We start from the raw sequence: 21,952 nt of genomic DNA, 5'->3' as shown, positions 1-21,952 counted from the left end.
CCATCCAAAAGCAGGAGAATAGACATTCTTCTCAAGTGTACGTGGAACGTTCTCTTGGATAGATCATATATTAGGCCACAAAACAATTCTTAATAAATTTAGGAAGTTTGAAATCATATAGTCCTCATTTCTGACCACAATTGTATGGAACTAGAAATCAATTACAAAAAGAAAAATAGAAAAATCACAAACATGGAGATTAAACAACATGCTACTGAACCACCAATGGGTCAACAAAGAAATCAAAGAAGAAATCAAATAATACCTTGAGACAAATGAAAGTGGAAATACAACATAATCAAATTTATGGGATACATCAGCAGCAGTTTTAAGAGGGAAGTTCATAGTAATACAGGTCTACCTCAAGAAAGAAGAAAAATCTTAAACAGTTTAACTTTACACCTAAAGGAACTAGAAAAATAAGAACAAATGAAGCCCAAAGTTAATAGAAAGAAGGAAATAACAAAATGAAATGGAGACTAAAAGACATTAGAAAAGATTAATGAAACTAAGAGCTGGTTTTTTTTTTTTAATCTTAGTTGAACTCATGAAGGGATAAAAAGAGTGTCCAAATAAGTAAAATAGGAAGTGAAAGAGAAGACCAATACCGTAGCAATGCAAAGGATCATAAGAGACTACTATGAACAATTATATGCCAACAAATCAGACAACCTCGAAGAAGTGGATAAATTCCTGGAAACCTTCCAAGACTAAATCATGAGAAAATAGAAAATCTGAAGAAACCAATTACTAGTAAGGATAGTGAATCAGTAATCAAATATCTCCCAACAAATAGAAATCCAGGACCAGGTGGCTTCACTGGTAAATTCTACCACATATTCAAAGAAGAATTAATACCAATCCTAGAACTCTTCCCAACAGTTGAAGAGAAGGGAATGCTTCAAACTCATTTTACAAGACCAGCTTTACCCTGATATCAAAACCAGACAAGGATACCACAAGAAAAGATTACAGGCCAGTATCCCTGATGAACATAAATGTAGAAATCCTGTGGTGAACCAAATTCAACAATACATTTAAAAGATTATGCACTATGCTGCAGTGGGATTTATTGCAGGATGCAGGGTTGGTTCAAATAAGTCAACACATTAACAAAATGAAGGATAAAAACCATGTGATCATCTCAATAGAGGCAGAAAAAGCATTGGACAAAATTCAGCATCTGTTTGTAATAGAAACTCTCAACAAAGTGGCTATAGAAGGAACATACCTCAACATAATAAAGGTCATATATGACAAGCCCAATGTCATATTGAATGGTGAAAAGCTGATAACTTTTCTTCTAAGATCAGGAACAAGTCAAGGAAGCTCACTATCACCACTTTTATTCAATTTAGTATTGAAAATCCTAGCTAGAGCAGTTAGGCAAGAAAAATAAATAAATGGTATCCAAATTGGAGAGGAGGAAGTAAAACTGTCACTATTTGCAGATGACATGATTTTATATATAGAAAACCTTAAAGACTTCATCAAAAACTATTGGAACTAATAAATTCAGTATAGTTGCAGGATGCAAAATCAATATACATAAATCTGTTGCATTTCTATACACTAACAATGAACTATCAGAAAGAGAAATTAAGAAAACAATCCCATCACATCAAAAAGAATAAAATACCTAGGAATAAATTTAACCAAAGAGGTAAAAGACCTGTACATTGAAAACTATAAGACACTGATGAAAGAAATTGAAGAAGACACAAATAAATGGAAAGATATTCCATGCTTTTGGATTGAAAGAATTAATATTGTTAAAACGTCCTTACTGATACCGACCATGGTTCTTCACCTTCCCCAATCAATAGAAATTGACTAGAGGCCAGACAAGAAATTCAGGCAAGGCTTTACTGGGGCTACTGCAGTTGCAGGAGGGAGTGGAAACAAGTAACAGGTTGCCTTGCTCTGTCCCTGAGGTGGGCAAGCTGGTTCTTTATGTGGGGTGAGGGTAGGGGTGTGACCAGGGGTCAGGCCAGTGGGATGGCTTAGGTGGTTTGCCCACCCCTTTGGTGGTGTTGTGTGCAGGGGACTTATGCAGTACCCTGCTTTTGCTCCTGACACTCTGTTTTTATTGCTCCCAGCTCTTCAGAAATGGCAGTTGGGTTTTTTGGTCTTTTTGTATCTTTTTGTCCATAATCTGCCCCAACTATGCATGCACATGATTATTTTTAGTTCCTTTTAATTTCTTTGCATTTTGTTGCTCAAGGAGACATTTGTCCAGGTACAAGTATTGTAGCACTGCAGCAAAGAGTCCCAGGTCCCAGCCTGTCTCAATACTACCCAAAGCAATTTACAGATTCAGTGCAATCCCTATCAAAATACCAATTTTTCACAGAAATAGAACAAAATAGAACAAAATCTGAAAATTTGGAACCACAAAAGACCCTGTAATGGAAAACCCTGTCTTCCACTTTATGTATAGGGAAAATGCAGCTCTTTCCTGCTTTCTTGCTTGTGTGTCTCCTTCACAGAAAACACTTCACTTCTGACACTTGGGCATCATATATGTGGAGGTTTTCCCACTCACCAAGCATTTCTCTGTAGTACCAGCTGCATATCCTACAATTTAACTCAGTTATGACACTATCTACCAAGAGATAGCATCAGGTTAAGGCTCAGTTCCACAAGACTTCCCACCACGCACACTTCAGACACCAGTCACAAGCTCAGGTTATCACCTGTGTTTCTGACTGATAAGCTGCAGATTGGAGGTTCCAATAACCCACTCCTTGGACTATGGATGCCAGTCTCAAGTCCAGCTTGTTACCTGTACCTCTGATTTACTTGCTATAAGTCAAAGGTGCCCATGACCCCCTCCACAGGTTTGATTAATTTACTAGAGTGGCTCACAAAACTCAAGAAGAGTTTACTTACATTTACTGGTTTCTTATGAAAGGGCTATAATAGAGGATATAGCCGAACATCCAGGTGGAAGGTATGTGGGAAGAGGCATGGAGCTTCCATGCCCTCCCTGGGTTCACCACTCTCCCAGCATCTCCATGTGTTCACCTACCTGGAAGCTCTCCAAACCCTGTACTTTTAGGAAGACTTCATCATGCTGGCATGATAGATCATTAACTCCATTTTCAGCCCTTCTCAAGAGCATGGCAGGTGGAGCTGAAAATTCCAATCTTATAATATTATCTTGGTCTTTCTGGTGATCAACCCTCATCCAGGAGTCCTCACCCAGGAGTCCTCACAGAGTTACCTCGATAGAGCAAAAGACACTCCTGTCACCCAGGATATTACAAGGGCTTCAGGAGCTCTGTGTCAGGAACAGAGGTCAAAGATTAGTGTTCCTAGTGTTATCCCTTAGGAAAATGCAAGAGTTTTAGTAGCTCTGTGCCAGGAACCAGGGACAGAGACCAAATATATATTTTCTGTTATGTCACAGACTCTAAATAACCAAAGTGATCTTGAGAAAGAACAAAGCTGGAGGCATTACAGTCCCTGATTTTAAACTATATTACAAGGCTGTAGTAATCAAACAATATGGTATTGGTAGCAAAACAGACACATCAGTGAAACAGAACAGAGAGCCTAGAAGTAAACCCATGCACATGTGATTAATTAATTTATGACAAAGAGGCAAGAATATACAGTGAGGAAAAGGCAGTCTCTTCAATAAATGATGTTGGAAAAACTAGACAGCCACATGCAAAAAAAAATAAAACCAGACTACTATCTTATACTATATACAAAAGTTAACTTGAAATGGATTAAAGACTTGAATCTAAGATCTGAAACTGTAGAAGAGAATGGCATCCTCCTAGAAGAAAACACAGACAGTGGGCCTCTTAACATCAGTCCTGGTAATGATTTTTTTGGATCTCACACCAAAAGCAATGGCAGCAAAAGCAAAAATGAACAAACTGGACTACTTCAAACTAAAAAATTTCTGCACAGCAAAGGAAGTCATCAGCAAAATGAAAAGGCAACTTACTGAATAGGAGAAAATATTTGCAAATCATATATCTGGTAAGAGGTTAATATTCAAAATATATAAAGACCTCATATAACTCAATAGCAAAAAACAAACAATCCAGTTTAAAAATGGGCAGAAGATCTAAACAGACATTTTTCCAGAGAAGAAATACAGACGGCCAATAGGCACGTGAAAAGGTTCTTAACTTTACTAATCATGGGAGAAATGCAACTCAAAACCACAATGAGATATCACCTCACACTGGTCAGAATGGCCATCATCAAAAAGTCTGCAAATAATAAATGCTGCCGAGGGTGTGGAGAAAAGGGAACCTTCCTACACTGTTGGTGGGAATGTAAATTGGTGCAGCTACTATGGGAAACAATATGGTGGTTCGTCAAAAACTTTTGAATAGAACCATCATATGATCCAGCAATTCCACTTCTGTGTACTTATCCAAAGAAAACAAAAACACTAATTTGAAAAGATATATACATTCCTGTGTTCATTGCAGCATTATTTACAATTGCCAAGATATGGAGACAACCTGTGTCCATCAGCAGATGAATGGATAAAGAAAATGTGGTGTATGTACACACACACACACACACACACACACACACAAATGGAATACTCTTAGCCATAAAAAAGAATGCAGTCTTGCCGTTTGTGACAACATGGATGAACCTTGACGGCATTGTGCTAAGTGAAATAAGTCAGAGAAACAGAAATACCATATGATTTCACTTATACGTGGAGTCCAACAAACAAAACAAACAAAACCCAAGTTCACAGATATAGAGGACAGATTGGTAGTTGCCAGAAGGGCAGGTTAAACGGGGGTCACGTGGCACAAACTTCCAGGTATAAAATAAGTAAGTCATGGGGATGTGATTGATGTACAGCATGGTGAGAATAGTTAATAATACTGTATTGTGTAAGAGAGTAAATCTTTTTTTTAAGTAATTTAATTATTTATTTATTTTTGGCTGTATTGGGTCTTCTTTGCTGCACATGGGCTTTCTCTAGTTGCAGCAAGCGGGCTCCTCTTCACTGCAGTGCACAGGCTTCTCAGTGTGGTGGCACATGGGCTCAATAGTTGTGGTTCGCGGGCTCTAGAGCACAGGCTCAGTAGTTGTGGTGCATGGGCTTAGTTGCTCCATGGCACGTGGGATCTTCCTGGACTAGGGCTTGAACCTGTGTCCCCTGCATTGGCAGGCGGATTCTTAACCACTGCACCACCAGGGAAGCCCGAGAGTAAATCTTAAAAGCTCTCAGCCTGAGAAAAATGTTTCATTTCTGTGTATGGGACAATGGTAACTAGGCTTACTGTGGCGATCATTTTTGCAGTGTATACAAATATCGAATCACCTGAAACTAGTACAATGTTATATGTCAATTATGCCGCACTAAAAGAATTAGCATTTCTATATGCGACTACTCACCACGTCGGGTGTGATGGTGCCGTGTCCCATGAGGAAAGCAAGGCTCCTGTGGCTCACTGACATGCACAGCGTCCTGCAGGAGGTGTCTGCACATAGGCCTGCCCGATCCCCAAGCCTGTACTCTCCCATGGCCACTGTGCGTTCAAAGAGCACCACTGGGAGGGCTGTGTGGGGAGAAACAGCATTGTGTAGAATGAAGAATCTGGAGCTTTGCTACCCGACATGTAGTCCCTGAGGGTCACTTTCTTGCCCTTGAAGTGATTGACTTGAATTTAAAGACTCAGATTCTTTCAGCTCTAAAATCTCTGCATACCTGATATGGCAGCAGGCATCCCTGTCCACCAGGGGGTCTTTACATGGAAGCTGTAGCCTCTGTTTCTCCTGTGCATACCCAGTTGAACTTTGTAATGACCGGAGAGTGGTAGGAGTAAAGGAAGATGATGTTCTGGGGGAGGAGGAAGAGACGTGAACCTTCCAGGGACCCTGGCCAAGATAGGTTAGAAGCAGCAGCCCCTGGAGGGGGCACGTTTCAGAGGCCAAGTCCGGACAGGACCTTGGCAATTCAGGCTGGTTCAAAGCAGGCAGGTAGACCCGACGAGATGGGATAGAGCTTTTGCTCAATAGTGTCAAACAAATGTGAGACATCTTTACTTCACAGTTGGGACTCAAGGAAGTGTGATTAAATACAACTAGTTATTAACTTATTTAGTTCTGCACTGAACAAATTATTCCCATGGCCACAACATCTACATTAAAAGGAAAAAAAAAACTAGAAAGAAAACAAAAGACTTGGAAGCAAAGTCTGTGAATGAAGAAACATCTCGGGGTCACAGGCTCATGTCACATGTGTGCTGTAGCCATGAACACATCTTGCCACTACAACAGTGAAGATAAGGAACTCTCCTCCCCTCTTGTACCTGTGGCTTGAGATCCCCACTGCCATCAGGCCTTGAAGCCTTTTTTTTTTTTTTTTTTACACTTTCAGAGATTCTTCCAGTGTCTACTGTACCTGTGTATGTCTAAATGTAAACAATGTTTGGGGAGGTCAGGAAGGAAGGGGCAGCAGAGCTGGCCTCGAACTACATCTTATTTCCTGCAAGACCTCACCACTTGGTCTCCTGAGCCAGCCCTCCTTGCCTGGTGGCGCCGGGTGAGAAGTCAGGGCTCCTGGATCAGCTCTGCCACTGACCAGCCAAGCTTTAGGCAGGTGACTCCGGGAGGCTGATTCTGTGTCCTTGCACTGTGGCAGAGTCACTACCCTTATGGTCCCTGGAGTGCACCGTGGCTAGCCTCTGTGGCTTATGGTTTAGAGATTACAAATGTGTGTTTCTCCAGCATGACTTAAATTCTCACTTGATGATCCACTTAATGTAAATGAAGTAATTATATAGTGAAATGAAACCACAATCTCAGGGTATCACTTTGTTTCACAGGCCTTAGTCAGAGAACATTTCCCGGCACACAGTTATTAAGTGTAGCTTGATTTTTCACTTGTCAAGTGATCAAAATAATTGTTGAAAAAACAAAACTAACTCCAAATAAAACATAACCCTCCTACAGATTGCACTTCCTTTCACAGTCATCAAATCTGGCCTAGAAACGGCTTTGTGCATGAAATGTGCCTCTGATCCAGAGAAGAACAAGCTTTACAAGCTTTACGGTGGGTAGTAATGCCTGCTGCCATGTCAGAAAAGCACAGATTTTAGAGATGAGAGAAGCTGAAAGAGCCTTTAAATTAAAGTTAATCACTTCAAGGGCAACGAGCTTTAACACCGGATAAGATGTGTTCTTTGGGGACAGAGAGATTGCCAAAGCCTTGAAAGCTAGCTTTCTCATCCCAGTGACAAATGGCAGTCTCATCACTCAGCGCCCTTCAGCAATGGGAAGCCTCTTCTGTGAGCAAGTCCCTACAACGGAGATTATATTTTTAAAGGGAAGAGCTGATGAGGCATTCAGCTTAATGTATTTGTAACCCTTAAAATTATTTCCTGCTATTCTTTTAGTTTAGTTGGCATTTTTTTCAAACCACTTCATTAACTGGTGAGATTGAAGAAGATGAGGAAAAAACTTTTCATGTTTTTATAGTAATCAGTTACTCTTCTCTCTCTCACTGCTTTAATTGGCTCCCTTCACATTTCACTCATGCTTTTTACCCTGTACACTTCCTTTAGATTCAGCTTTCCATTAACCTTTTAAGCCGAACTCCTTATTCACTTGACTGATCTTGGGAAGTAGCCACGTGGCCAGAGCAGAGGCCCCGGCTCTCTGTGATGACGGCGGCTTCCCGTCCTGCTGTGTGTGCCTCCTCTGTGCCCCTGGCACAGACTCTGGTCAGGAGCACAGTGTGCTGGTGTCACAGGTGCTGCATCTCTCGGGGTCTGGAAGGGACTCACCAGGGTTGGGGCCTGAAGACGCTGCGAGAAGCCTTCTTTGAAACTCCAGAGAAGGTTCCTATTCATTTGTGTTATTGAGACAAAGAGAATTTTGTGAGGCTTTCTCATCTTTTGACAAATATTCACATGAATTAATTGGTTAAATAACTAGAGTTTTCAGTCTTTTTATGCACTCTACACCAAAAGATAGCAAACTCTAGCCAAAGGACAAAGGCCTCTTGCTGCCTTTTTTTTTTTTTTATTAATTAATTTATTTTTATTTATTGGCTGTGTTGGATCTTTTGCTGTGCACTGGCTTTCTCTAGTTGTGGCGAGCAGGGGCTACTCTTGGTTGCGGTGTGTGGTCTCCTCATTGCCATGGCTTCTCTTGTGGAGCACAGGCTCTAGGCACGCGGGCTTCAGTAGTTGAGGAGTGAAGGCTCAGTAGTTGTGGCACACAGGCTTAGTTGCTCCACGGTACGTGGGATCTTCCCAGACCAGGGATCGAACCCATGTTCCCTGCATTGGCAGGCAGATTCTTAACCACTGTGCTACCAGGGAAGCCCAGCTACCTTTTAATAAAGTGACGTTGGTGCACAGCCACACCGGTTTCTTTATATATTGACTATAGCTGCTTTTCACACTACAAGGAATGGCAGAATTGAATAGTTGTGACAGAGACATGCAGCAACGAAACCTAAAATATTTGCTATGTGGGCGTCTAAGAAGTTTGTTGACCCTGCTCCAGGCTAAGAGAATCTTTTTGTTTTGTTTAGAGAAGTAACGCATGCAGATGGGGATGGAGGGCAAAAATCACAAAGTCCAAATAGTATAATAAAGTAAAAACAGAAGTCTCCCCTGCACCATTTTTTTAAATTGAAATATAGTTGATTTACAATATTGTATTAGTTTCAGATGTACAGCAAAGTGATTCAGTACATATATATATTCTTTTTCAGATTCTTTTCTGTTATAATTTATTACAAGATGTTAACTATAGCTCTCTGTGCTATATAGTAGGACCTTGTTGTTTATTTTATATACAGTAGTTTGTTTCTGCTAATCCCAAACTCCTAATTTATGCCTCCCCCACTTCCCCCTTTGGTAACCACAAGTTTGTTTTCTATGTCTGTGAATCTGTTTCTGTTTTATAAATAAGTTCATTTGTATCATTTCTTTAGATTCCACATGTAAGTGATGTCATATGATATTTGTGTTTCTTTGTCTGACTTACTTCCCTTAGTATGATCACCTCTAGGTCCATCCCTATTGTTGAAAATGGCATTATAGCTTTAAGAAACATCACTTAAAACATGTATCTCTTCATTTGTCAACTTTAGGTAATATTGTATCCTTTCCTTGAAGATGAGGCTATTAACATAGTTAATCTTCCTTCCACTTCCACTGCCTTCTCCTTTCCCCATTTTTGCTGGCTCCTTTATTACTTTTACACTGCAAATTATAATTGGCTATGATTTGTCTCCTAGTTGATGATAAAAACAGAATGAACATTTATAATATTATGAATATTATATACTGTTTAACCATTAGTATTATTGAATCTGAAGAGAAGGAAATATAATCCTAGGATTAACACTTTGCCTCTTAAAAGAGAACCTTCTAAGCATTCAAATCCAAAGCGTCTTATTTTAAAATATCTTTATGGATTATAATTGCTTTACAATGTTGTGTTAGTTTCTGCTGTACAATAGTTATATGTATACATATATCCCCTCCCTCATGAGTCTCCCTCCCACCCTCCCCATCCCACCCCTCTAGGTCATCACAAAGCACCGAGCTGATCTCCCTGTGCTCTGCAGCAGCTTCCCACTAGCCATCTGTTTTACACATGGTAGCGTATGTCTGTCAATGCTAATCTCTCAAGTCAGCCCACCCTCCCCTTCTCCCCCTATGTCCCTAAGTCCGTTCTCTATGTCTGTGTCTCTATTCAAAGGGTCATCTTTTGTTTTCTTTTAGCCTCTTATAAGTCATGGTCAGATGCTATTGTTTCTTATTTTCCATGTCATCCTCTTAGCTTCCATTTTCATTTTCCTGGAGTAACTCCAAGTAATTTTGTTTTTCATATAGCGCGTGTGGACAGTAAACTCTGAGTTCTTACATGCTCCCCAGATGTCTGCCTTTGTCCTCTGTTTGTTCATCTTGGTCATCGCATTTGTGGTCCTCAGCTTTGTGGCACCGTCTGGTAACTGGGGTGGTGAGACAAAGAGCTGCTGTGGCTTCCCTCTGCCAGCGTGGGTGTGCAGGTCTGTTCCCCAGAAGGGTTCTCCTGTGGTAGGAGATTCTATCAGTACATGAGGAGGGTCCCTGGAAGGTTCAGGAGCAAGGAACAGACTGGCCACCCAGGGATTCGACTGGCCTTACTCTGTGTCTGAAGAACTTGGGTGTTTGCCATCCTGGACAGCGGTACCCATCCATGTTTGGCTTTTTTTTGATGGGGGAGGGGGGGATTGTTGGGATTTTGGGCCTGTGAGTCTTTTAATTGTGGGAAAAGCACATAGCATACAATTTATCATCTTAACCATTTTCAAATGTACATTACAGTAGTGTTAACAATATGCACATTGTGGTAGAGCAGATCTCTAGAGATTTTATCTTGCGAAACTGAAACTCTCTGCCTTGTTTTTAAATGGCTGAATAATATTCCCCCATATGTATATACCACATTTTTTTTATCTGTTCATCCACTCACAGACATTTTGGTTGCTTCTATTTCTTGGCTATTGTGATTAGTGCTACAGTGAACATGGGTATGCAAATACCTCTTCAACATTCTGCTTTCTTTTCTTTTCTTTTCTCTCTCTTTCTCTTTCCTTCTCTCTTTCTTTCTTTCATATATATCCAGAAGTGCGATTGCTGGATAATATTATAATTCTGTTTTTACCTTCCATACTGTTTTCCATAGCAGCTACCTAATTACTTTGGCTAGGATTTCCAGTAATATGTTGAATAGAAGTAGTGAGAAGGTCGTCCTTGCCTTGTTCATGATCTTAGAGGAAAAGCTTTGAGCTTTTCACCATTGGCTGTGATGTTAGTTATGGGCTTTTCATATATGGTCTTTATTATGTTGAGGTTCTTTCCTTATTTTCTTCTTGTTGATTGTATTTATCATGAAAGGAAGTGAATTTTGTCAAATGCTTTTTCTTCGTCTACTTAAAGGATCATGTTTTTTTCCTTCATTCTGGTAATGTGTTATGTTCTTTTTCATATGTTGTACCATCCTTGCATTCCAGAAATAAAAACTACTTGACTGTGGTGCATAATCCTTCACTGTGCTGCTGAATTCACTTTGCTAGCATTTTGTTGAGGATTTTGGTATCGATATTCATCAGGGATATTGGTCTGTAGTTTTCTTTTCTTGTAGTATGTTTGTCCGGTTTGGGTATTAAAGTAATGCTGACTTCACAGAATGAAATAAATTTGTAGGTGTTCCCTTATCTTCAGTTTTTTGAGGGGGAGAGTTTGAGAAGGATTGGTGCTAATTTCTCTTTATATGTTCGGTAGAATTCTCAAGTGAAGCCATCTGTTTATGGGCTTTTCTTTGTTGGGAGGTTTTTTATTATGGATTAAATCTTCTTACTAGTTCTGTATCTGTTCAGACTTTTTATTTCTTCATGATTCAGTCTTTGTAGGTTGTATGTTTTTAGGAGTTTATCCATTTTTTTCTAGGTTATCCAATTTGTTGGCATATAATTATTCCTAGGAGTCTCTTACAATCCTTTTTATTTCTGGCTTTAGTTATAATGTCTCCTCTTTCATTTCTGATTTTTGTCATTTGAGCCTTTTTTTCTTTGTTAGTCAAGCTCAGAGTTTGTTGATTTGTTGGTCTTTTCAAAAAACCACCTCTTAGTTTCATTGATTTTTTCTATTGCTTTTCATTTTCTAATTCATTTATTTCTGCTCTAATCTTTATCTCCTTCCTTCTGATAACTTTGGGTTTAGTTTGTTGTTCTTTTTCTAGTTCTTTGTGATATAAACTGGGTTGTTGATTTGAGATATTTCTTCTTTTTTAATGAATGCATTTAAGACAATGACTTTCCCTCTTAGTTCTGCTTTTCCTGAATCCCATAGGTGTTGGTATATTATTTTCATTTATCTCAAAATATTTTCTAATTTCCCTTGTGATCTCTTCTTTGGCCCATTGGTTGTTAAAGAGTTTGTTGTTTAATTTTCATTTATTTGTTAATTTTTCAGTTTTCGTTTTGCTGTTGATGTCTAGTCTCACTCCACTGTTGTCTAAAAAAGATAACTGATATGATTTCAATGTTCTTAAATTTGTTACAATGTGTTTTGTAGCCTAATAGGTGATCTGTCCTAGAGAATATTCCATGTGTGCTTTAGAAGAATGTGTATTCTGCTGTTGTTGAGTGGAGTGTTCTGTCCTTCTCCGTTAGGTCCAGTTGGTCTGTAGTATTGTTTAAGTCCTCTGTTTCCTTATTGATATTTTATCTGGTTGCTGTATCTATTATTGAGAGTGGAGTACTTAAATATCCTACTATTATTGCATTATTGTCTACTTTTTCCTTCAGTTCTGTCAATTTTTACTTCATATATGTGGGTACTCTGATGTTAATAATATATAATTATTATTTCTTCCTGGTGAATTGACCCTTTATCATTGTATAATGCCCTCCTTGTCTCGTCTAAGTCTTTTACTTAAAGTCTATTTTGTCTTATATAAGTATCATGACTTCTACTCTTTTTTTTTTTTTTTTTGTGGTTACCATTTGCATGGAATATCTTTTTCTGTCCTTGCACTTGTATCCTGTATTTGTTCTTACATCTAAAGTGAGTCTCTTATAGATAGCATATAGTTGGATTTTTTTTTTTAAATTTACTCAGCCTCTTGATGTCTCTTGATCAGGGAATATTATCTTTTTACATTTAAAGTAATTACTGGTAGTAACAATTGTTATTGCAATTTTATTCATTTTTTTCTGTATGTCTGATAGTTATTTTGTCCTTTTTCTCTCTCGATGTATTCCTTTGTGTTTTGTTGATTTTTTTTTTTTTGTAGTGACTTGTTTTGATTTCTTTTTCATTTTTCTTTTATGTATTTTCTGTAGGTATTTCTTTGTGGTACCATAGAGAGTACATAAAACATCTTATAGTATAATAATCTATTTTAAAATGATGAAAACTTCAGTCACGTACAAAATCTCTACTCTTTTACATCTCCCCTCCAATTTATGTTATTGATGTCACAAATTACACAATTTTATAGTTATAGTTTTTTTATGAATTTATGCTTTAAATTCTACACCAGAATGAAAAGTGATATACACACCACCATTACTGTATACTGATTTGTCTATTTATTTACCTTCACCAGAAAGTTTTATATTTTTATATGCTTTTTGTGTTGTTGTCTAGCATTCTTTCATTTCAACTTGATGGACTCCCTTTAGTATTTCTTCTAAGGCAAGTGTGGTGGTGATGAATTCCCTTAGCTTTTGTTTATCTGGAAAGGTCTTTATTTCTCTTTCACTTTTTTTTTTTCCAAGCCAAACTGTATCCAGCTTTATTAAAGATACTTTTCATAAACAATCATGGTATTTCAGGCAGGACATGGGCAGACAATCGTTAACAGTATACAACAACTTTCAAACTCCCTTTTTCAATGGACTACCAAAATCAGAAAGCCACTATAAAACCCAATGAAGTCTTCATGTGGTACTCTGAATAGGGAAAGTTTAGAGTGAGGGTTGACATTTCACATTTAGCATGTTGTTTAACAACTTTTCACAAGCCGACCCTGACTTTCAGGTAATGGAAATGAAAATGGCAGAAGTATCAATCTGAAGATCCACAGTCTAAAAAAGGAACTGCTGCCCTTTTGAGGGATGCCATCTCAGTGGTGACATGGGAAAGTCCAGATTGCCTGACATACTAGTAACCAATCTTTGGGGGTCAGGTTCCAACAGGTCTCTGGGTTTAAGGGAGTCAAGTCTATGCTGAAGGTGGAGATGGAGAAGAGGGCATAAAAACTAATTTTAGTTTTTCCATACCACAAGGCATTTGTGCCAAGGTGGCTACTATGTCAACATCAAGGAATCCCTCCTTCCTGGTAACCAAGAGGAAGTCCCTCAAAACTAGACGGGAAAGGTGTTTTTCCCCCATGTCAATCCAGCTTTGGAGACAAACTATTAGTGGCATGTGCCCTTTCCCCAAAATACAGTGAAGGGTTCTGTGTGCTAACAACATAGCTTAAAAAAAAAAGTAAAACAAAGTTCTGCATTTTTATAAAACTTGATAAAAAATAGTATTTCAAACTGTACAGTCACCAGAAGTACACAGTTATCAAAAATGCGCACACTTCACTTGGCATCTCCAGCACCTTCAGCTTTCTGTGCCTAGTCTGTTTTGGCATCTCCATTTTCTGCAGGGTTATTTCCATCCTTGCCAGCATCAGCCTTCCCCTTTTTCCCTTTGGGTGCCTTCTCTCCCTTCTTTGCAGGGGCCTTTTTAGGCTTGGGCTCTGGCTTTGGAGGAGTGGGTTTAGCAGATAACCTTGCAGATCTTCTCTGTGGTTCGTCCTTCACCTTGGCTTTATCTCCTTTATCATCCCCTTCAGCCTTTCTCTTGGGCATGGTGGCGACGGTGGCGGGACGTACGCGCTGGACATGGGGATGCAGTGGCACGTGGGCTTTCACCGGTCCAGGGGTCGCTCTCGCCTCTTCTTCACACTGCCTCTCTTTCACTTTTGAAGCAGTTTTGCTGGATGTAGTATTCTTGGTTGGCAGCTTTTTACTTTTAACCCTTTGAATATGTCATCTTAGTCCCTTCTGGCCTATATTTTTTTCTGCTAAGAACTCATCTGATAATCTTATGGTAGCTCCCTTATACATAATGTGACACATCTTGCTACTTTCAAGACTCTCTCTGTCCTTTGACAGTTTGATTACAATATTTCTCAGTATAGAGTTCTTTGGGTTCATCCTAGTTGGAGTCTTTTGAGTTTCTTGAATTTGGATGTCCATTTCATTCCTCACACTTAGGAAGGTTTTGACCATTATTTCTTCAGATAAGCTCTCTGCCTCTTTCTTTTCTCTTTCTGAGATTCCCATAATGCACATATTGGTCTACTTGCTGATGTCCATTAAGTATCTTAAGCTTTCTTCATCTTTCTTGATTCTTTTTTCTTTTTGCTCTTCTGACTCAGTAATCTCAGATGACCTGTCTTAGAGTTCATAGATTCTTTCTTCTGCTTGAATAGGTTTGATGTTGAACCCACCTAGTGAACTTCTCAGTGCAGTTATTACATTCTTCAGTTCCAGAATTTGCTTGGTGGTTCTTTTCTTTTCCAGTATTGTTGATATTTTCATTTTGTTCATACATCGTTTTCCTGATTTTGATTAGTTGTCTATCTGTGTTCTCTTGTAATTCATTGAGCTTCTTTAAGAGGATTGTTTTGCATTCTTTGTCATGTAATTTATAGATTTCTGTTTCTTTAGGGTCTTTTTTTGAGATTTATTATTTTCCTTTATTGTGTCTTATTTCTATTTGTTTCTATTCCTTGTTATTTTTTTGCTGAGATTTGGGCATTGAAAAAACAGCCACCTCTCCCTGTCTTTAGAAACTAGCTTTGTACAGGCAAAGACCTCCTTCGGTCTGCCCAGCTAGAGATTCTAGGAATGTCTCAAACCTTCTGGAGATGTGTCTTTTCTGGGCTTGCACATGTAGTTTCCCAGTTAGGGAAGTCTGCTGGTTTCTTTTTTAGGAGTTTGTAATCTCTTCTTCCCTCTGGTGTCTGTCTTCAGTACTACAGATTCTCTGGTATTTCAACAACCTCTCCTTTGTTCTTATTGGCCTGTCGGGCATCCAAAGTATGCAGGATCCTCTCCAGTGCTCTCAGTCTAATAAGACAGAAACCAGTTCCTAGGGAAGTTCCTCAAAAAGGTGGAATATTGAATGTACGTTCTACTTCTCTATCCTTCTTGAAGAAGCCCCAAGTTGGCTGTTTTCTCCCAATTGTGCTGAGCTGTGCCAGCTTGGACAAAAGGTTATCATAGGTGAAATCCAACAGCATTTCTTACTCACTTACTCATTTTAAAGCAGCTGTTTTTAGCTTTGTGCTTCCCTAATGTACTGTAGCTTCTTAGCTGTTTTCTGAAGTTCTCACAAAGGCTTTTTGGACTGTTTGTTGCTGGTAAGACAGTGTCTCTGTGGGGGAATGAGGTCTGGGGTTTCCTATCCTGCCATACAGCTGGCATCACTCTGGCCTCCAAGTCTTTAGTAAGACTCTGTATGACCTTGGGCTCGGCTTCTCTCTTCGGCCTAGCACCCCCACACAAGGAGCTCTCCCAGAAGACCACATGCTTTCTTTAAAGGGTATGTTTTTGGCTTTAGTGCAAAAATAGAACCTGCGGTTACTCTGTTGTAAGGTGGCACGAGAAGGGCTTCCTATGGCCCCAGTTCTTCTGAGGATAGTTCTTTAATGCTTTCACTTTGGTGGTGACTCTCTACCCCAGTCCTTACCTTTCGTGGGGTTGAATCTGACGTTAGCTCTCTTCTGAGGCTCCTTTGGGAGGACCTGCCTTTGTCTCAGGAGACTTGAGCAGCTCTCTCCACTCCGTAAGTCCTATAGTCAGAAGTTTTGGCAAATTCTCTTGTTTTCCAGTCTTGTTCTTTTTAGACTGTATATTTCTGTCATTTCAGGGGACCCTGGGGAGGTAAAAGAAGTACATGTGCATGCTTGACCTACCATCTTAAAATAAAAATCCCTGGTTTTTTTTTCCTTAAGGGCCTAATTCCATATTTTTTAGTCTTAGCTTCATTAATCATTTCTTATTAATTGGCACTTGGCATTTAATTTGTCTGATAATCAGCAGAGGATGCTTTTTTTGAAGGACTTATCTTTTATTCAGTGGACTCTGAATGGAAAGAGGTAACGTGGCAGACCTACCACTGTAGAAATCAAATTAGTTTTTCAGAATTCTAAGAATTCAACTCTAATTTGCATTTTCTATTTCAGAAGAGACAGGGTTGGGGACACACTGCTACAAACACAGCTGCTACAGTCGATCATATCATGAATTTTCTAGTTTTTGTAAAATAAAATGGTTCCACTCACTCTCTGTGCACCTGGCACAAGACTCCCAAGAGTCTGACAGCCCTGCAGTGACCACAGGTGAATGATGCCATGATGGTAGTACTTCACCACTGGCACTGAAAAGTGTGTAGCATCTGAGCGCCAGTTTTCTCTGGTCCTGTTCTTTTTCCCTTTTCCAACTAAGACACCCTATAATTATTACTTGAAGCATATTGTCAAGGGTAGCCAACTTCTTAGTATTTATTCTTTTTAAAGTTCTGCCCATCTCCCCACCTCACCCCTCAGTGTTTCTTTTCTACTTTACTTTGTTTAGGATAAATTTTGTGAGTTTCACTTTAAAGGAAGATTGTTGGTGAAGAATCACAATCATGGCCCATAAAATGTCTTCTCTTTTCATAGACAAGCTATGAAAAGCCAACCCAGCTATTCATTTCAATGTGTTTCTCTTCAAATCAGAGCAGATTTGTATTTTATCTTAGGCTTTCTTTTATTTATGAAAACAAGTAAAAATAGCTAAAAATTACAATTTTTTTGTCTGTTCAGTTAGCATAAAGTAGTTCCCAGCCTTGAAACAGATTTTCTGTATGAAAAATATAAACGCAATTTTAAAAATTGATCTTTTGAAACATAGTGCTATAAATGTTATTTAGGTTTCTAGGCTAGACTAGTTGAGCATCGTGATGCTCAACTTGAATTCTGGATTCTGGGTACAAAAACCCAGTAAAAAGAAGGAAGAGGGTAATTTATCCTTTTCTGGTCATTCAGACCATGTTGGTTCCTCCCTGCTTCTCTTTACCCCTCTTCCTTGAAGATGATGCCCTGTGTTATAGCTGCTGTGGTGCCTTCCCCCGCCCCCACTCTCAAGTTTTCACGGTTATTGGGGTGGGGGGAGTACAGAGAGAGAGTGTTTGCTCACACCAGCTAATTAACGTAATTAACAGATATCTGTGAATAGTGAAGCTTCTTAACCCTCTGAGAGTATTTTCACTTTTTAAAGATGATGTGTGTGAAGCCAAAGCAAACCTAAAATTGGTGAAACTTCTGAGAGTGTAGCAAAGTTGGGGGGCGGGGCAGAATCCGTGTGACAGAAGGTTTTGAGAGGTAAGGTGGGAGAAGGCCACCATCAAAGCAGTCTGGCCCCGCAGCAGTGCACTCCGTGCATTTGTAGAATGTGTGAATACACAGTGATTGCTTTCCCCAGCTTCCTGGACTCCCAATTAAACGCCAGACTCTCTGAGCTGCAGGTTGTCTGGTCTGGGTCTGAGCACACAGGCAGTGGTGACCGGGTGGGTTAGGAGCCTGGCAGGGCACGTGGAGTTCATTGTTAAATGAGAAGTGGAATCACTGTGTTCTTTTTCACATAAGTATTTTTTTGCTGTACAAAACTAATGCATGTCCATTGAAGACTAAAGATAAAGAGATTGCCCAAAGTGTCACCATCCAAACAAAATTTCATTGTGAAGATGTTGATATTTCTTCCAACCTAGTTAATAAAGTTGGCATTTTTGTTGTGTTCTTTGAGGCAGTTTTTTTTTTCCTACTGAGGATTATGATTATCTATTTTGAGGAAAGGATACTTAATGATGATTTGCAATTAGCTCTGCAAAGAGAAGTAAGAATGCTGTGTGTCATTCTCACCTGTCCTTCCTCATTTTAAGTATTGAATTGCATATTCTAAGCAATAAATGTCTTTAAAATTCTTAAGTCTCAAATTAGTGCCCTTATGCTTTTGTCCCTCGTGGTCAGCCCTCTCTCCTCGACAGGGACCGTGTCAGACCCCCTGTTCATGGCTAAGCCCCTGCCTGGCACGACAGCCTGGCTCTGTGCCTTGGAACTTCTTCCAGGAGCTTCACCTTTGGCCATTCTCTCGGTTCCTTCCCCAAAGCACCTCAACATGTTTAGGACTTACGCCTGTAAAGAACAAACACCTGGCCAGTCCAGGTCTCTGTCCTCACCCCGCCTTTGCCGGAAGACTCTGAACCCTGTGGTCGGCACCTCCCTCCTCCAGCCTCCCTGCCAGTCCCTTCTCAGCTCACTAAATCCTGCTTCTGTGACCACTCGGCCAAAGCCACTCCCACCGGGGGGGTCACCGGAGGTCTCCTGGGGCTTAAACGTGTATGTTCTCCTCCGGCTTCGTGTACTTGACCTTCCAACACCCTCTGTGCCTGGCTTCTTTCTTTCTCCTTTGCTTCTGAAACTCCAGAACCCCCGAGGCTTCTGCTGACGCCTGCCTGCTGCTTCTCAGACGTCTTGGTGGCCCCTTCCCTCCTCTTGTCATGCGTGTTTCGGTTCCCTCACTTCCATCCTCTGCCACTGTCTAGCCGCATCTCGTCTTTTCTCTCTCACTGCACAGCCTTGCGAATCTTGTCCACTCCCATGGCTTTATTTGCCACTTACACACATATATCCGTGCCTCCCACGTCTCTGCCTCCAGCCCTCCCGTGAACGTGAGACCCCTCTGCCATCCTACGTGCTGGACGTGTCCACCCAGACACTCCATGGACGTCTGAAAATCTACAGCCCACGCAGACCCTTCTCCCCTCCAGCCTGCCCTTGTGCTGTGCTCAGTGCACGAGTCCCGGTAGCCTGGCGAGTCTTCTGCTGACAAAGCGTCCAGTCACTCCAGGAGCGTCAGCCCCGCTACTCTTCCACACACTCAGGTCACCCTGCTGATGTGCCTGCACTTCCGCACTCGTCCAAGCCCCCTGCCACAGAGGAATCTGATCGAGTCATTCCCATTTTCACGCCTTCAGCGCCTCCTCACTCCGCTGCCTGCTCACACAGCTCCTGTGTCCCTGGGCTCCTGGTTGCCTCTGCAGCCCCTCTGTCTTCAGCCTCCCCATCCCTTTGTACATGTGTCCTCTCCCTGGAAAACACTTCGGCCCCCTCTCCTTGCCTAGCTGACTCCTTCTCATCCATCATGTCTCTGCTCAGACTTACTTCCCTCAGGAAACCCTCTCTGACCTGCTGGAAATCGGGATACCTGCTGGTCCAAGTGCTTCTGGTCCCATGTGTACCCTGGCAGTAACACTCCCGTGTGCGGTGCGGTGGCTGGTCCTTACTCATCTCCCCATCTAGACTGGGAGCCAGAACGTCATCTCTGTCGCTGCTGTGTCCAGTACGCTAGTCATGAGTAGAGCGGATGGACACAGGGCTACTCCCCTGCTGGCTTTCGGTGATGCTGGGAGCCAGTGAAGACTACTCGGCTGTGTGGCCTTGTGGGGCTCTTCAGGGAGCGTGACCCTGGAGTTGTTCGGCGGGAAGTGAAAAGCTTGAAATAAGTAGGTCTACTAGGAACCTATTTTGCAAATATAGTTCCGAAGAAAATGATTTCTCTACATATGGGCTTTTAAAAGCATTTATTATAGAATATTTTTAGGAAACTATAGAGAACCACTCATAAAAGCCTGTTGCTGCTTAAGTGTTTTAACCGTGTGAAAATGACTTCCTGTTTTAACTAATATTGTCTAATAAATACCAACCTTTTCTTTTTTCAATTCAAGAAAGTTTTATGAACATTTCATATGGAAATCATGAGCACTGAGGTCTGTGGCATCCTTGCCCAGTCACCCAGTAGCCAGTCCTGTTTCCCAAAGAAAAACTGACACATCTTACAGGTCCCCTGTGTGCAATATTGAGAAAGATACTTTGGCAGGGTCTTCTTTCTCAATAATTCCTACTGAGACTCCAGAGAAGAGAAAATGGGGACAGATTTGTTAGGGGAGACAGAATGGGCCCAGTGACCAGGTCATGGTGGGGCTCTGGCAACTTGAGGACACACTGTTTCTGAAAAGCACAGGCGATTTCTTCTCATTCGCTAATTTATTTCTTGTCTGACATTTCTACTGAAGAGGTTAAGTCTTATATAAAATTATGTCTCAATACTCCAATGGAATGAAATAATGACAGCATAGCTCTTTCTGAATTATTCATTTATTCTTTGTAGATTTTATCCAGGTTCCTGTTAATTCCCTTGGTTCAGAATTACACCACATGATGTCATCTGTTTTATTTTCTTCTTTTCACACTACAGACACCCAATCAGTATGTTCCAGTGCCTTCTTTGGTCATGGCAGTCACATTTCAGTGAAGACTGCCCAACCCTGGTCCAGTCCAGATCTCCGTAATACCAGGCAGTGCCTGGCCTGCCCTGGGGTTCTCCCAGTTCTCAGGTCTTTGTATCGAATTATTGCTTGTTCTGGCATGATGCTGATTTCCTTCATTATTTCACGCTTCTCCCAGGGGATACCCACACGTTATCCCCCTTTTGAAAAGTAAGGAATTCTCTTTTTTTTTCTCAGCAGTCTTCCTTGTCTGTCAATAATTCAATGCAGCATTTCTTAGAGACTGTTCCATCTCCTTCACTGATTTTCTTAATGCCTTTTAATTATTCCCTATTTTATTTTACAATTTTTAATATTTAGTAATTAATGTTATCATCAAAGAGGCAACTTTGTTGTTACGATCGTTCAGGTTTCTGTGGGTGTTGACCCTGGGTCGCAAGGTGAGGGCAGAACTGGAGAAACAGCAAGAGTCAAGGCTGTGCATCTGAGGAGCAGGCTTACCAGGGGAAGCAGTCCTGCTGGCTTATTTCTGCAGAGAAAGAAGCATAATTATAAATCTCATGTTATTGTGTTAGAGAACCTCTGTGTGGTGTTGGTGCAGAAGGGAAATAAGATAGCCAGGTTCTAAGTTTCCCAGGTTATAAAGGATACACATTAACATAATATAAAGAATACGCTCTACATTTCTGTATTCATTTCTGCCTCACACTATGTGGAGTCCACAGCATAAGGTAGTACATTAGAGTCAAGCAACTCATCAGTATTTATTGATTGTCATTTCATGAAAGAAACTGCGCCAGACACTATTGGGGATGCAGAGCAGTCACGGCACCGGCTGTCTAAGGCACATGGGCATTTCATGTAACTCAGCCTAAAGCACAGCACAGAGAAGGATGTTGTTACCTGTTTGTGACATGTTACACGTTTGACTCTGCACATGTTGCACACTAAATGCATTGAGAATTAAGACGGGTAGGAAAAAACATTTTGTGGAAGACTTTTCAGAATAAACTTTATTTTTCATAGAGAGTAGCAAACATATGGTATCATTTTAAGGG

The 21,952-nt window shown here is 40.5% G+C and overlaps 2 protein-coding genes across 2 annotated transcripts in view; one reads left to right on the top strand and one right to left on the bottom strand.

Annotated features, from left to right (window-relative positions):
- ANO10 (anoctamin 10) overlaps positions 1–21,952 on the top strand; it is a 238,280-nt gene that overhangs the window by 151,155 nt on the left and 65,173 nt on the right. The window lies entirely within an intron of this gene.
- LOC130834910 (non-histone chromosomal protein HMG-17-like) lies at positions 13,974–14,450 on the bottom strand. The gene has a single exon (XM_057705977.1). It carries the CDS (start codon positions 14,366–14,368, stop codon positions 14,132–14,134), a length of 237 nt encoding a protein of 78 aa, XP_057561960.1. The 5' UTR covers positions 14,369–14,450; the 3' UTR covers positions 13,974–14,131.

This window comes from Hippopotamus amphibius, chromosome 13, assembly GCF_030028045.1.
Source record: "Hippopotamus amphibius kiboko isolate mHipAmp2 chromosome 13, mHipAmp2.hap2, whole genome shotgun sequence".
Taxonomy (NCBI): Eukaryota; Metazoa; Chordata; class Mammalia; order Artiodactyla; family Hippopotamidae; genus Hippopotamus; species Hippopotamus amphibius.
The sequence above is the reverse complement of the archived record's forward strand: the minus strand, read 5'-3'. Positions and strand labels throughout refer to the sequence as shown.

Excerpts from the sequence above, each read along its gene's own strand:
- LOC130834910 (XM_057705977.1), bottom strand. The coding sequence starts at position 14,368 with ATGCCCAAGAGAAAGGCTGAAGGGGATGATAAAGGAGATAAAGCCAAG.